The 16959-nt window shown below is 44.0% G+C and overlaps 1 protein-coding gene across 1 annotated transcript in view; it reads right to left on the bottom strand.

The window, feature by feature from the left end:
• GMPS (guanine monophosphate synthase) overlaps positions 1-16658 on the bottom strand; it is a 63293-nt gene extending 46635 nt beyond the window's left edge. Inside the window, exons 1-2 of the mRNA XM_034780744.1 lie at positions 16455-16658; positions 7712-7890 (exon numbers count right to left, since the gene is read on the bottom strand). Coding sequence (XP_034636635.1) covers positions 7712-7890; positions 16455-16481 — 206 coding nt within the window. The 5' untranslated portion in view covers positions 16482-16658. The remainder of the gene's footprint in view (positions 1-7711; positions 7891-16454) is intronic.
• Positions 16659-16959: the final 301 nt, after the last annotated feature.

The following is a 16959-nucleotide window of genomic DNA, read 5'->3' as shown; positions in this document are numbered from 1 at the left end:
TAAAGCTACAGGCATGAGTATAACAAGGAATGTCTACAGGTAGGAGTGGGATCTGTTCTGCTAAAAATCAGAAATAGTCATAATGCTAAATCTGATAAACTTAAAAGCTGGCAGGGAGAGCCTGAAAATATATCAGTCAGGAAATTATTGCTTTTAAACCCCTCACACAGAATTACTTGCTAATTAAGCACCACAGGTACAGAACATTTTATAATATTTGAGGGAGAAAAAGGAACAGGGCCTGACAAAACTTTCAGCCTACTGAGGTCAAAACAATTAATTGCAGCCCTGAAAAACAGGGTATACTCTGAATTTTTTATTTTTCCTGTTGATAAAATTCTACTGAAGGATTATTTTGTGTTGGTTTACATCAGGGTATCCAACCTGTGGCCCACTTGTGTGTTAAACAGAAAATCTGCATTTGATTACGAACTGAAAATGTGCTCCCTGGGCTGCAACCTGCAAGTTTAAACTGAAGTGATTGAATAAGCTGCCACTACACAGAGGAGATAGGATCACTGCCATTCCAGCTGCCCTACCAGCTCCCCTGCAGCCGGTGGTGTAGCTCTGGTGTGAGCCTGGAGTGTTCCTTCCCATTTACAGCTACCTAGCAGCTCCTCTAAGCAGTCCTGGCTACTTCATTGCTTGCCTCCCAGTGCTGGGCTGTGGGAGACACAGATAGAGCTGAAAAGCAGAAACATGCCTCTGCTAAAAGAGAAGTTGAGACTTTTGAACCATATACAGCTCCTTGATTCTCCGCTCCAAGGCTGGGTAACTTCCACAAGCTGGTTACATTACCTAAGAGACCATATGCTACCTGGGGACAACCAGTTGGTTTCCACACCAACTACTCCATCTCCCCACTTGAACCACCCCTATGCCAAGAGTTGGGGAAGGAGGTGCAGAAACCAAATACACTGACACTACACCCAATGGAGACTCCTCCCATGCAGAAGGAATCATAGGTGTTTCTGTTCCCTTTGCACCACCATAGTGGTGAGAATATAGCAGAGTGGAATCTGTCTCAAAACACTGATTGAGCTGGAACTTTCTGAAATAATCAGTTTGGTGATTACGTTGAAGATGCTGGACACAACAGGTTTACCAAGCTAGAATTATTTTATTTGAGTTTGTTGAAGTATTAAAAGCCTAGATCTTTTCCCTGGCAGATTCATCATCAAACCCAAATTCATGGCCACCATTTTTCCTCACTTAACTCTTGAGCATTCCCTAACAGCGACCAATTTCCTGGAATCTAAGGGTTTGTCTACACTAAGTTATACCCGCACGGTATGAATTTAAAGTGCTGTAATTATACCAATCTAATGACCTGTGTGGACACTCTTAGGCTTGGTCTACACTACAAAGTTAGGTCAACGTTACCCGCCTTGCATCAATGTAATTTGGGTGTGGCTACCTTAAATTTGTCTCCCACCCATGTAAGTGCCCCATTACAGCAACGCAGTAACACCACTTCCCAAAGCAGTGTCGAGCCAGGATTATACAGAGGTTAACACAGCGCGAGTATAGAAAATGGGTTACCTATGTCAACTCTAATAGTTCTCCAGCAGTCCTTCAACACTAACCTCTCTGTTCATAATTGTGAATCCACTGCCAGAGGGTCATGCAGACCGGAAGCCCCATCCCCATTTTAAAACCCCATACATTTTTTAAATGTCTTTTCCTGATCGTTCATCTTGGTGAGCACCCACTAGCAGTTCTCCATTGTTGTGATGTTCTGGCCTAGAGTAGACAGGAAATATTGGATCTCCTGGGCCTGCGGAGAGAAGAGGCTGTGCAGGCAGAGCTACGAACCAGCCATGGAAACGTGGACATCTACGAGCAGATTGCACAGGAGATGTAGGAGAAGCATGAGAGGAATCAGCAGCAGTGCTGCATGAAAGTGAAGGAACTGCAGCAAGCACATCAGAAAGGCAGGGAGACCAACAGTCAATCTGGTGCCAAGCTGCAGACCTGGGGCTTTTACAAAGAGCCGTATGCCATAATTGTCTTAAGACAGACACACACACACACACCACTACCCCGAAGACCACCACTGACACTGCCGAGGAGCCAAAGTCACAGGCCTCTGCCTTGAATAGCAAGGAGGAGGGTGTGGTGGTGGAGGAGGGACATGCGACCAGGCAGTCCAGGAAGCCAGGACCTGTTTGAGACTCCACCGCAATCCAGTGAGGTTTTTACTCACGAAAGCTTATGCCCAAATAAATCTGTTAGTCTTTAAGGTGCCACCAGACTCCTTGTTGTCACCGCAATCCAGTCAGTCAAGCACAGGCTAGCCTGATGCAGGGGAAATAACCTTGGGTAAGTGTGTAAATGTATTTACCAGTACAATGATGTACTGATGGCACCCCCAACTTAGCACTACATAACTATTGACTTTTCATCAATTTACTTATACTACAGAGACAGTGGTACGATAATGAGTGGTACAGTTGTTAACTGCTTTTCATTCCCCTGTAGAGTTGGGCAGGGGAGGTCATATGGAGCATTTCGTTCTTGTGCACAGGGATATCCCTTGAATCTTCCTGAAAGATCTCAATGAAACTTTTACAGAGGTATTCTGCAATCCTCTCCCAAAGTTTTTGAAGGATGGCAGTTTTATTTCTTCCCCCATGGTAGGACACTTTCTCAGGCCAGTTCACTATTACTGCAGTGGTGCTTGCTGAAGTTAACAGACTACTAGCACATGGGCCCGGGCAGCTTCGGAATCCAGCAGCAGCTGTGCTCTCTGTACCTTTGTTACTCTCAGGAGTATCACTAAAATTACACCGCCTGTGGAAAATGGTGCCAGTATTCAGTGCCTTTGCTCTATATGCATCGTTTCATGCAACCAAGTAATTCCCTGCTCATTTCCCTCACCCCTAGCCAGAACACTCATCATGGCTGATGCGGTGAGTGGTGCCGTGCACAAGCACTCTGAAGCAGAAGTGTCAATAAGCGGGTCTTGTTTAAAACTTATGGGGAGTAAGGGACAGTTCTGAATCTTAACTTTTGTTTTCTGATATGACTATATTAACAGTGATACCTCTGTGTATTTTATCTGTAGCTTCTGTAGTTGTGGCCTTGAGAGTGTTCCCTCCCACATCCATGGAACACCTAAGCCAGATGAGGAGAAAGATGAAGACTTGAGACGACAGGTTCAATGAGGTCCTGCAAGCCAGAGCTGCATTAGACCGTGAGCAGTGAGGGCCTGGAGGGTGAACATTTCACACAGCCTGGAGATGGAAAGAGTGAACAGGAGAAAGGCCCAAGAGTCCCAGCAGAAAAAGGAGAGGGAGATGCACCAGAACAGAATGGGGCTTTTCCAGCAGGAAACACACATGCTACAGACTCTTGTGGGTCTACAGGTTCAACAATCCTGGGCTCACCTTCTTGTAGTCCATGGAGAACTCCATGGAGAACTTCCCTACGTCCCACTCAACATTCCACAAGACATCAGAGGCTGCATCCCTTCCCCTACCACGCCTCACCGGTGGACATTAAGGACAACTACAGCTTCACTTCTGCTGACCTGAGAGAGCCACAGCTGCTCTATGCGTAGATAAAATGGCCGTGAATGTTCTTTCCCCTTCTTAAACTCTCTTCCAAAAATGTATTACGTTTTTAACTTGCACAGAATTTTTTTGCAGTGTTTTCATTACTCAATAAAATGCTGTTGCTTGGAAAACAATTCATCTTTATTAGTTCCGAACATATGCTGCAGAGTGCCTAGCAGTACTGAAAGCATGCCCTTACTTATTATTGTACAATGTGATGCAACTCATAGGATCAATGAAAAAAAGCACAACGTAATAATAATAAATGAATAGCAAGCACCACAAAATTAATAGGTGCACTGTCAGTGTTAGATTCATAGATGTACACCAAGCACCACACAATTCCTAACAGGACCCAAAACAGCAGGTCCTGGTAGAGCACTATTGTGGCTCACTGTTAGCTCTTTCAAAGCATCTGTGAGCTGTATAGCTCCATGTTGAGCTCTTCTAATAGCCCTTGCATCTGGTTGTTCAAACTCAACAGATGCTGCTCTACCTCCGCCCTCTATCCCAGTGGCATCTTTTCCTCCTTTGCTTCACAGATATTATGCAGGACACAGCAGGCAGCTATAACCACTGGGATGTGTTCCCCCCCTCTCCCCCAAAAAAATATCCAATCTGGTGAGTAAACTTGCCAGAAATCCCATCAATCTACCAAAAGCACATTCAACCGTCATTTTTCCCCTGCTGAACTGGTAGCTGAATCTCTCTTTGGTGCTGTTGAGGTGGTCAGTGTATGGTGTCAGGAGCCAGCGAACAAGGGGTAGGCTGGGTCCTCCAGGATCACTTTTGGCATTTCAACATTGCCAATGGTAATATGCTGGTCAGGAAAGAAAGTCCCTGCTTACAGATTTCTCAACATGTTCTTAAAGATGAGAGAGCCAAGCACCTTCCCTGACCAGCCAACACTGATATTGGTGAAGCGTCCCCAGCAATCCACCAATGCTTACATAACCATAGAAAAGTAGCCCTTTCTGTTGATGTACTCAGTGGCAAGGTGATCTGGTGCCAAAATAGGGATATGTACGCTATTTACGGCCGCACTGCTGACAATCCATCACATTATGCCCTACACATTGCAGAGAGTCACAGTCTTGCATAACAGGAGATTACTACTGGTCCTGCCTACTTGCATGACAACACCCCTCACAATTGATTTTCCAACTCCAAAATGACTTCTCACTAACTGGTAGCAATCCAGGTTTGCAGCCTTCCACAGTCCAATCAACACGTGCTTTTCCACTGACAATGCAGTTCTCATTCTGGTGTTCCTGTGCTTGAGGACTGGGTTGAGCTCAGCACACATATCCAGGAATGTGGCTTACACATCCCAAAATTCTGCAGCCACTGCTCATCATCCCAAGCATGTATACGGTGTGATCTCACCAGCCACTGCTCGGTTCTCAGGCCCAGATACAGCACTCCACCATCTGCAGGTGCTCTGTGAATGCCACCAACAGCCTTGAATTAGTTCTCATATGTCCCGCAGCAATTTGTCCTCCACAAAACCATCATGTTCTCCACCGATTCAGTTATTTTTGAGGCTCTGCAAATACCGGAGGATCTTGCATCCTGTGCTTGCAATGCTTATGACAACAGCGCAGAGCTATGCAGGCTCCGTGCATCTGTCAGAGATGGTGTCCGACAAGTCCTGCAGAGGTTCATGGGATTTTTTAAAAAGGTGCAAAAATTATGGGATATAGATAGCTTTATGGGACAGAGAAAGTTGCATGCTGGGAAGTGGACCCTTTGCTTGTCAGCCCACGTGACTTGTTTCTGCCCCACCATGCATTCCCAATCCTTCCCAAAAGACAGCGTCTGGACAGTGGCAAGTTGCACACTGGGATACCTACGCAGGGCGCACTGCATTGTGCATCAACACAAGCACTCATGGTGAGCACATGCAGCACTGATGCAAAGAGCCAAGTATTCATGTGCACAAGCAATACACTAACTGCAGCAGCTTTATGCCACTGTAACTTGCATCAGCCAAAGTTGGAAGTGTAGACATGCCCTTACTCCAATATAAGAATGCCTTTTTCTGGTTTAGCTTGTGTTGCTTATACCAAAATAAAAGTGTCCATACAGGGAGTTATTGCCATATACCTATAATGGTATAACTTCCTGTGTAGACAAGCCCAAAGACTGCTCCAGCATCTTTCTATGATTTGCCCATCTAGGAATTCAAAGAACAGTGAAGCAAGCTTACTTACATCCCTATAGACCAACTGTTCCCACAACTGAGTTTTCCAGTGCTGCAGAGTGGACATCTTGTTATTAATAGTGGATGCGTGGGATTTTTTTAAAAACCATGTCTACGCAAGTTACGTGCTAAACTCACTTAGGCAATTTTCAAAATCCCATCCAGTATCTTGCAAGGTAGACAAATCCATTGTAATCTTGAAGATCAAATTTGCAAGTTTTGCTCTTCTCTCTTTTAAGATGTCCTAGCCACAGAATAATTACAATTTAAGCAACAGCACTGAGACATGCTTCTGCCCCCGACTTAGAGTCACAAACAAGTATCTCTCTCCTCTGCAACAGGGGACCAATTTCAGAGGTAAGCACAGCACAACTTCTATGACCATTCAGTCCAGAGAATGTCAGCATGGAAGCCAGATTATTTCTACCACAATTGACACTCGGTCATCTAGGAACTAGAGTGAAACCACCAACTAATTTAACAAATATCATTAGAAAGCCTCAAGTGACTACTTTCAATCATCACTAACATGATCCAGATTTAAATGAATGTCTGTAGAGGTAGAAAGCTTTATATCCTGTTACCAGTTACCCGAAACAACCAATAACCCTGACATCATTGTAGATCTTCCTCAGCCTTGGAACAGTGACCCTTTGAATGAAAGTATTTGGCCAAGTTTTAAAAAGTAATTATTTGCAGTGCCACAAACCTGGTAGCTGACAACACAACTATTGTATCTCATGACAGAGGTTCTGAAGAGACTTCAGGTTGTGTGTTGGAAGGAGATCCTCTTTCTTTAAGATAAGAAACAATTACCTGTGCACCCCAGGAACTGCTCACACAGTTCAATGTTGGACTGAGACCCTAGATAGTCAGTTTTAAGATACCACACTGGAAACAATATAACATTTTCTTTAAGTTAATGTAATGAATAAAAAGGGGTCTTAAAACAAGATACTGCAGTTACAAGTATTTTCCAGCTGCAATTCTAAAAGGAAAGAGTTGAGTACACAAGGTGAATCTTCTATATTAGATATGCAATAGTGCAGTTATGTCTACTATAGTATGCCATCTGTGTTTTCTAAAGAAATGTAGTGAATTCAGATTTTTACAGACTCATTAAGTTATACTGGCATTCTACTAGAGCAACAACAATCATTGGCTAGAGAAAAACAATTCAACGAAGCAATTTCTGTTGTGTGCTACTTCCAGTACAGTAATGTGATGTGTGTGTGCTGCATTCTTGGGATTTTTACTGGACTGGCATTATGGTACCACAATACTAGATACTCAAGTGATTTGTATAAATCTGTAAGACGGGGATAGCAATTTTTTCCTTAAGAGAAAGGGATATACATCTGTAAGCTCTTTTTTAAAAAGCTAAAACAAATGTGTAAAGCATTAAGCAAATTGGCAAAAAAAAAAAAAATTAAATAAGCACTATCAGATAATATTCTACTCGCCTCCCAGAAAGAGTCTGGCATGATATAGCATACCATTTCCAATTTATATAATTCTTTGATGAAACTACAAATATTTAAGTGTTATGTAATTTTCTGTAAAAGGAATGATGCAAGATTTCTTATTTACTATTACAAGTATTACTAAAAAAAGCCAAATGTATTTTCCTGTTGAATGGCTATCCAAAGGTTAATATTAGACTTATCACAAATATTTTACATACAAAAAAGTTACCCCCTCAAAAGACTTACATAACAGAAAATGACCTTAGGAAATCAATATTTTTTAACAAAATTAAATCAAATTTCAGAATATGTAGTATATGAAAGCACTAGGCAAGTCCTTGCGCTAGTTTTCCCCAATGAAACTCATGTGTTCCTGTTAAACTAAAGATAACATAAGTAGTATTATCACCACAGTGAATAAACTAATTTTGTTGCTGAAATCCTTTGCAATTAAATTATAAAAAAAAAAAGAAAAAAGAGCCTACCGGAATCCTTGCTCCTTGATTGCAAAGGCTGGAGTCTCCAAAGGAAAGATCTCAGATTGGACAAACAATTCTCGTACTCGACGATCTATGACTTTTCCATACTGAGCTCCAGCATCGAGTATTACCACTGCCCCGTCATAGTGATATTGGCCATCCTGAAGATCTCCAGCATTCTCCAGCTGCAAACATTATTGAAATAAGCACTTTATCAAAACAGTCAGGACAACAAATCGAAGCAAGTCTCTTCAAAAAGAACACTGATTGGAAAGTTAATTATTAAGGGCATAAATTCAGTCCCCAGGTGTGGAAAGTTCTTTAAAGGAATTCTTTAAAATGTAAAGTGTAACATTTACATTGCATTAAAAAGGAAAAACATGTTAATGAAAAAGCCTTATTATAGACTATATACAGCAATACATGAAATAGCAGGATATAGGCAACCTTAACACCACCTGGCAACCCATGTGTGCCATTTGCATGGATGACAATTTTATCAATGATTAATATAGGGTGAAGCCATTTTCTCCCCACCCACATCTGCTCACTCACCAGGCCAAACCCTGGGGAAGAAAGAATACTTCTACCACATCTTTCCACTTATAAAAGTGGTGCACATGACCCACCCACCAATACCATCATTCCAGCTTTTGGAGCAGTGGAATTTCAGAGAACATAAAAATCGTGTTTTATAAAAAGCCTAAAACAGAATATGGTCATTTTAAAAGTGCATGAATTGAGCCCTATTAAAGAGGTACTGAACTGACAGAACCTAGAGACAAAGGATACCTCAAAGTCAGTGGCAATACAAGTTTTCCCATACCATCCCATTACGTATTCTCAACTCTGACTAGAAGTGACCACCTATAGAAGGTGAAAAGTGTAGTTCACATTCTATGCTTATTCAGTCTGATCTATCTACTAAGCTTGCCAGAAGTCACAATTCCAAAGTTGCCATTTTGATGCAACTTTCCGAACAGTTTTGTTTCAGGGGTAGGTTTTATTTATTTTTTTTTTTTTTGACATTTTAATTACATGTAGCTTAAGAAACCTGTTCCTTGTTGATTTTAGATTGGGAGAAGGAAGAACTGAAGCCTTTCAGTGTATTATTCAGGCAGAAATTCAGACAGCAACCCTCCTTAACATTTTATGTTTTCATGTAAGTGCCATACAATTGTAAAGTAATTATAAGATGAACCAATTACATAAATAGTAGCTGCAGAATCATTCTAGGAGAAAAATACAGTAGAAGCTCAGACTTACGAACACCAGAGTTACGAATTGGCCGGTCAACAAACACCTCAGGCAGCAGAGACCAAAAAAAGCAAATACTGTACAGTACAGTATTGTGTTGTGTTAAACTTAAACTACTAAAAAAAAAATAAAGGGAAAGTTTTAAAAAGATTTGACAAGGTAAGGAAAGTGTTTCTGTGCTTGTTTCATTTAAATTAAGATGGTTAAAAGCAACATTTTTCTTCTGCATAATAAAATTTCAAAGCTGTACTAAGTCGATGTTCAGCTGTAAACTTTTGAAAGAACCACCATAAAGTTTTGTTTATAGTTACGAACATTTCAGCGTTATGAACAACCGCCATTCCCAAGGTGTTTGTAACTCCGAGGTTCTACTGTACTTTGTGTATTAGGACCACTGCAATCCAGGATTATTTAACTGCAGTGCAGTGACCTTTCCCTTATAATGGTTGGATGCTCTGTATATCAAACATGTATTACCAATACTATGTATTTATTACTGATATAACTTTTACTGATAATTAAGCAGAAGTGGCTTGTCAAGAGCAAGGGAGCTAAGCTACTTTGTTTCAATGGCCTGCAACAAACCTCAGAGAGACGAAAGGGACCAAACACAGAGAAGGTAAAAATACTATGTCCTCTTTCAGACATCAGCAGCCTCCAAATAAGGGAGTTTGCCCTTCAGCTCTACAAACAGTGCTCCCACTTTGGGTATCAAAAGTTCCTCTCCTTCAGGTCCCACTTGGGATGGATTCCCCATGAGTGAAGATTCTATCTACTGTATTTTCCTTGTATTGCTACAGTGAAGCAAGAATGTTCTTCAACTTCTATGGCAACACAACATTCCAAAGACAATTGAGATAAACACTGAAGCATCCTTTACTTGTAATCTAGCTAGCCCTGAATTAGTTAAGAGCGGAAGATGCACAGGAAGGTTGTAAGGTGACCATGGCTCAAGAATCTAGAGCTGTAAACTTTGCTGGTAGTTGCTTGAATCCCCCTGTAAAGAGAGTAAGGAAAAGAAAAAAGCTAAGACTTTCTATAGCCTGTTTCAAGGTTGGAGTCTGTCACTTCATTTCTCTCATTAATAAGTACACCAGTGGAATTAAAGTGGTAACTGCATCTCTGATAAGAAGCAGTTAGTAAGATGGTTTCTTAGTCTTGGGCCAGATAACTAAAGTTACATTGTGTGTACATACTGTAGTGAGACCGAGTGGCCTCCCTCCAAGAGGGAGAGCAAGGGTCCACTACACTCCCCTTAGTGGGCGGAGCCTAGCCTGCTCCGCCCCCCTCACCAGAAGTGCTGGGGCAGGGCCAGAAGTATAAGAGGAAGGCCCTACAGCCCTGTTGGGGTGGAATCCCTAGAAGAGAAGGATGCCCCTGCTGTACTCAGGAGGAGAACCTACCCCCAGCTGTCTGATAGCTGCAGAAGTGGGAGACCCTGACAAGGAGTGGCCCAGACTACCGGCTGCAGTGTACCCCAAGGAGCCTGGTGAGCCCTGGAAGTGAGAGGTACCAAACCCTGGGGAGGAAGGAAGTGGCCCAGGGGCAGCCATGGAGCAGCCAGCTGCGGAGTTGGGTGTGGCTCAGACGGTGTGTTGTGGCTGGATCCCTGCTGACGCAGGGGCAGCCAATCCTGCCTCTGCCAAGACCCTGGGCTGGGATGTGATGGAGTAGGGTGAACCTGAGTTCCCCTGCTACTCCATCCTGGGGTGGCTGACTCTCTACACTGTGCAGGGAAGCTCCTGCTCTGAAGAAGGAGCCTCTCTTACTAGCTCCCTTATAGACTGTTGCCTTGCTGGCTGCCTGAGCCCCGCCCAGGCTAAAGCCAGCCTTGAGACTGTTTGTTTACTGGCAGCCTGAGCCTCCTCAAGCCCATGCCCAAACCAGCTACATAGACTGTGATAGCCTTGCTGGCAGCCACAGCCCCGCTCTGGCTGAAGCCAACCCCCTTCTAGCTGGTGTTTAACTGCTGGCAGCTTGAGCCGGCTAAAGCCTGGCCATAACTGTCTGGTGCCCAGCCCTATTGTGGGGCTGGGAACTAGAGGACCTGGGGGGCCTTGCTCCACCTCGGGTGGAGACAAGGGCCCTAGACTGTTCTGCAGCTTTGTGCCTTGGCCATACAAGCCCAAAGGCAACCTGAACAAGTGGTCTCCCTCCAAGAGGGAGAACGAGGGTCCACTACACATACACACACAAATATACACACACACACACACACAACAGAATTTCCTTTCTTTATTGTGTTTATAACTTAAAACTGTGGGTTTATTAAACTGATTAATGAAAAAGTAGGTTTTATTTTGGGGTTTTTGAAAACATTCCCCTATTCTTTGTGTTAGCTCATTAATAATCTAGCAGTAATGAGGTAGAAAGAAAAAGTCTAATATGGCCACTCTTGAAAAATGCTACTGTAGTCTCTTAAAAGAATCAGAGAATCAACTCTTCATTCTGAGGTCAATGAAGAGCTAATTGGTAAGAGCCGGTGGCCCCACATTTAATTAATCCTTTAACAATAACTACCAAATTCAGAATAAGGTCAGATTGGGCCAACTCTGACAATTACCCTCCTAAATCCTCAATTTAAACACCAGTACTATTTTTAACTTCTTTTGACAGGACACACAAATTACAAGAGAAGTAGATTAAGAGTTCAAACACCAACATATAGTGCAAGAGAAAGTGTTGAAGACAACAGCTGTTGCTACAAGAAGATAGATCTCACCTACACTCCATGAGTTCTCAAAGATAATTGCTAATGGCTTGGAGATCTCTTCAGCCAGTTCCTTAAATATTCTAGGATGTATTTATCAGGCCCTGCTGACTTGAAGACATCTAACTTGACTAAGTAATTCTTAATTTGTTCTTTCCCTATTTTAGCCTTAGATCCTGCACCATTTACACTGATGTTCACTATGTTAGCCATCCAATCACTGCTAACTTTTTTTGTGAAAACTGAAACAAAAAAGGCATTTTAACACTGGCCCTTGCTGCGTTTTCTGTTATTGTCTTTCCCTCCTCATTGAATAATGGGCCTACCCTGTCCTTGGTGTTCCTCTTACTTTGAATGTATTTATAAGATGTTTTCTTGTTACTCTATATGTTCCTAGCTAGTTTAATCCCATTTTTTGCCTTGGCCTTTTCAATTCTGTCCCTACATGCTTCTGTTTTTTTTCAATATTCATCCTTTGTCATGTGACTTATTTTCCACTTTTTGTATGACTCTTTTTGAGTTTCAGGTTATTGAAGATCTCCTGATTAAGCCAGTGGTCTCTTACCATTCTTCCTATTTTTTCCATGTGTTAGGTATATCTCCATATATTATTATCATCATCATCATCATCCCATCTCATAGAACTGGACGGGACCTTGAAAGGTCATTGAGTCCAGCCCCCTGCCTTCACTAGCAGGCCCAAGTACTGATTTTGCCCCAGATCCCTAAGTGGCCCCCTCAAGGATTGAACTCACAACCCTGGGTTTAACAGGCCAATGCTCAAACCACTGAGCTATCCCTCCCCCCATTTTGCTCTTGTGCCCTTACTAATGTTTCTTTAAAACCTACATTCTTAAATATGTTCCTGTAGTATTTCCATTTAATATATAGGCAAAAAAATAGAAAAGCAGCTTTAGGCCTTTGACAGGTAATTCTGAATTCATTAAGCAACTGTACGCTGGGTCTAATGGGGTGCAAATCTAAGTTAGTCTAACTCACATATTAATGCTAAATATGGCACCATAACAGCAATGGGCCTGCATGTGTGTTTAAGTTAGGACAATATCTTATTCATTGATTTACAGCTTGGCTAAAAAATAAGAGCTCTCAAATACAAATTGGATAAAGGAAGCTTTAGTTAATAAAACAACAGAAAGCGTTGTAACTTGTACTCAGACCAGAAACGCATGGGGAGGGTGAAGAGGTAGTACAGAGCAAAAATACAGCAAGGCCTTTTCATCTCTCTTGGGACATTAAATATTTCTATTCAACTAATTTAAGTCACAAGAGTTCACATTAAATATCATGTCATATGTGAAAAATGTCCAGTTATCTGTGACTATCAGCCAAATAAGCCCATTACACTACTACAAAATAGTCATCTTATGACTTGAATTTGCTGTCAGTTTCACAGACAAAAATCTAAGAATTCTGAATCCTAAGATATTCAAAAGTTGAAATTCAAAATCAATATATTGAAGTTACATTATCACCAGTTACAGCCTTGTGAAGTGTGATCCCTCTATCCAAACTGCCTTATATTAACTCTCTCTTGGCAGTCCTGAAACATTCTTTGTTCTATTACATTTTTAAAAATTGACCACAATATTAATTAAACAAGCCTTGCCGAAAACATGAATTGCTACTTAAGTACATAAATATATATATATAGATCAATTACCAATGTCTTGCTCATCAACTTCTCTTAATTTCTGAATACTGTTCTAAAACCATAAATATATATATACACACACACACAAACACCCCAACACAGTGTTAAAAGTGTGTAACGTTGCAGAGACATTTTATACATACACAGTATATTGCAAGACTTCTATTAACCCAGTTTTAAGTTTGTGTAGTACTCGGCAGCAAATCTGGTTTTCTGAGTAGCTCAGACCAAAGAATTCATACTTGAATGCCTAACTTTGGCACTTGAAGTTGTATTCAGGTGCATAAATAAGTTGCCTGACTAATCACAGATGCTAACACCCACAGCTCCCGTTGAAATCAGGGGCTTAAACAAGCCAAAACTGAGTTTTGGATGATCTTTTCAAGCTAGTGTAGGCTTTATTTTGGTTAAGAAAGCTATAAAAAATGTATTTGGATTTTTACAAAGTACAATAGAAGAGCGCCTATCCAATGTTTTTGTCACCGTTTAAAATCTTTTTAAAATATACATAAACTAAACAGACCTGTCAGTTACCCCAGATCAAATCAAATAACCCAGCAACAACATTAATACAACAAATTAATCAACCCCACACTTACCTCCCCAGACCCCCGTTACCTAATCCTATGCTATAGTCATTTCCTCATAAACAAGAGTTAAAAGGTGGGCCTTGCATAGGGTGACCAGATGTCCCGTTTTGGCTGGGACAGTCCCTTTTTTAAGCCCTGTCCTGGCCGTCCCAATCTCTTTGGCAAAACTGGGCATTTGTCCCATTTGCTCTTGCCAAATAATCATCAGCCAGCAAGAGCAAACTGGACAAATGGCCAGTTTCCCCCCAAAAAATGGGGTGTGACCCCTAGCAGGGAATAGAGGAATGTGCTTGGGAGTGGAGCCAGGCAATGCCCTTTGGGGCTGTCCACAGCAGAAACTTTTGCTGCTTTTTCTACACTGGTATAAAGTGGCAAAAATACTCAAACCTAGTATGGACACAGTTATACCATAGCTTATTTTGGTTTGGCAACTAAAATAAGATATCCCAGTATAAAGTACCTTGGTGTCAGGAGAAAACTCACACCCTAACAAATATAGTTATACCCATAAAACTTAAGTATATAAATGTGAATCCATCGGTAGAGTTAAAACCAAGTAATAGGCATTTTGACTTCAGCTCTCTTATGTACATTTCTTGTGTTCATGAATTACTGTCTGTAGTACGCTAAGCTAAATATTATTTATTGCCAAAGTGTGGTCCTGAATCATTAGAAAAGGTATTCCAATCATGAGATTCACACTCCCACCCCATTACTGCAAATACATAAGCCCTGATCTCCAAAGAACTCAACAGGGTCTGCACAGGCATCTCTCACATGGATCTGGTTGCAGGGCTGGGACCAAAATTTGTAAAGCATTATGGGATTCTTCAGGATAAAAGTCACTATATAAATAAGATATTATTAACAGAACTGTCTTGTTTTCTAGTTAAGATAAAATTAAAGGATCAAAAAGAAGAAATAAGGGAACTTTAATTATATAATGCTTTTGATAGCTCTAAAACACTTGGGGGAAACTAGTAAGCTAGTTGAAGGAGTTTAAAAATAAGCTAGTTAAAAATAAAAAAGGTAAATTGAAGTAAAGCTCCTCTGAATTGGAACTGAGCTATAATGAAGTCATTGTGAATCTCCTGCCCTATACATCCTCAAGGCCTATGAGTAATAGACACAGCAGAGGAGCCAGGCACATGCAGCTCTTTACATGCAGAGGTTTGCGGCAGTACTGTACAGCGGGCTCATAAGATCTGATAATTAATTCCCAATTCCTTCATAAAGATCAGGGGCTACAACATACCAGACACTTCCCCTCCCCATTAAGCCCCATGGATCACATACCATCCACTACATTCAACGTTTTCTGCTTTATTTCATAGATTTGTAGAGTTAAAGGCCAGAAGGATCCAAGCATTTAATCTGGCCTCCCACATGCCACTAAACTGCAACCACCATAGATACTCCTGCCCCAAATCCAACAACCTGTGCCTGACTAAAGCATAACTTCACTGCAAATTTAGGTTGGGCACCACCTACAAAAACTAGGAGAGCAAGGGGTACCCTTCCCCCAGGAGCTGGGAGGAGTATTATTCAGTCTTCTTGCTGTGCAAAGTGAACAGCAGCTTTGGGCTCAGAAAACTGAGAAAAGACTATTTTGTCCCCACTATGGGATTATCACTTGTACAAAGCTATTGATAGTGGAAAGGTTGGAGATGGGGAAACCTGTGCTCTTTTCCCCGTGGAAGGATGGAGAAAGGAAAAGACCAGGACTCTTGGGTGCCATGCCCTATGCAGCAATGAGGACCCATGCCTCAAGCCAGCAATACGGGGAAAGTGTGCTGTCCCCCCCCTCCCCCCCATCCATTGAGTGGGGCACCCAGACTCCACCACACTCAGACGGTGTGTGGGTGTGAAGCTGGCACCTTTACTGGTCTCACCCCAAATCCCTGGTCTGGACAGGGGAAAGGCTCACCGGCTGGCCACTTGCGCGGCTGCCCCCAACCTGCAGCTAACACAACGGGGGCGCCAGTGTTTCTCCTTCTCCCCTTTACCACCGCCCTCATGGGGCACCTGTGAGGGGCAAGCGGCAGTAGCGATAATGCAAAGCCCCGGCCGGGGGAGCACATGGGCGCTGCACAGGGAGGCCACAGCCAAATGTCCCCTCCGCTGCCCCCCTTCCCCCAGCGGTGCCGCTGCCTGCGCTGAGGTTGCGAGCGCCAGGCACGATGCCCCCTCCCCCGCTGCCTGTAACATGTGCCCCGGGCGGCGCTTCCTCCCGCTGCAGGGAGTCCGGCCGGGGACTCACATCAGGGCGGCAGCGAGCTCCGCGCGCAGGGGGCGGTCTCGCCGCGGGCGATCCTGGGCGGGAGAGGGGAAGGAGGGAACCCGAGGAAGGGCCTGGGCGCGGGGTCCCGGCTCCCACCAACCGAGCGCACAAAGCGCCCGGGAGGAGGCTGGCAGGCCCGGCGCGGGGAGTGTCCTGGGGCGAGCGGCCGCGCGGCCCGGGCTGCCGGGGGAAGGGGGCAGCGCGCTCGCTCGCTCTGGGGCTCCCGCCGCGGCACTGACCTTGGCGTCTCCATTGCACACAGCCATGGAGCCGGCTGGGGACGGGCCGCCGCGCCGCACGGCCGGGGACGAGGAGAGGGCGCCCGGAGCAGGGGGAGGCTGTCGCTACACCGCCGCCGCCGAGATGAGCTAATCCTGCCCGTGTGCGCCTCCGCTCCCCCTCTCCCGCCACTGGGAGGAGCCGGGCCCGGCGCCGCCCCGCTCCCTCCTCCTGCTGCCTCCGGAGGGGCAGGCGAGGCCGCCCGTTCCGCTCCTGCGGCGGGGGGACTGAAGGGGAGGAGCGCGGAGTCCCTCGTTCGGGCCAGCGGCTCGGCTCCGGGTGGGGACGTTAACGGCTGGTTTGGGTTTAGCGGAACGACGGGCTGTCCGCGAGCGGCCTGTGGCCGGGGCACAGCGCGGCTCCCAGCCTCGCGGCGTTCCCTCTGGCCCGGGTCCTGGGAGGAGCGGCCCTGGCACCGGAGCCCCTCGTCCCCCGTTTCCCTTGGCCCTTCCTCCTTCATCCCGC

Source organism: Trachemys scripta, chromosome 9, assembly GCF_013100865.1.
Source record: "Trachemys scripta elegans isolate TJP31775 chromosome 9, CAS_Tse_1.0, whole genome shotgun sequence".
NCBI classification, from domain to species: Eukaryota; Metazoa; Chordata; order Testudines; family Emydidae; genus Trachemys; species Trachemys scripta.
This window is presented reverse-complemented; position numbering and strand designations above follow the sequence as displayed.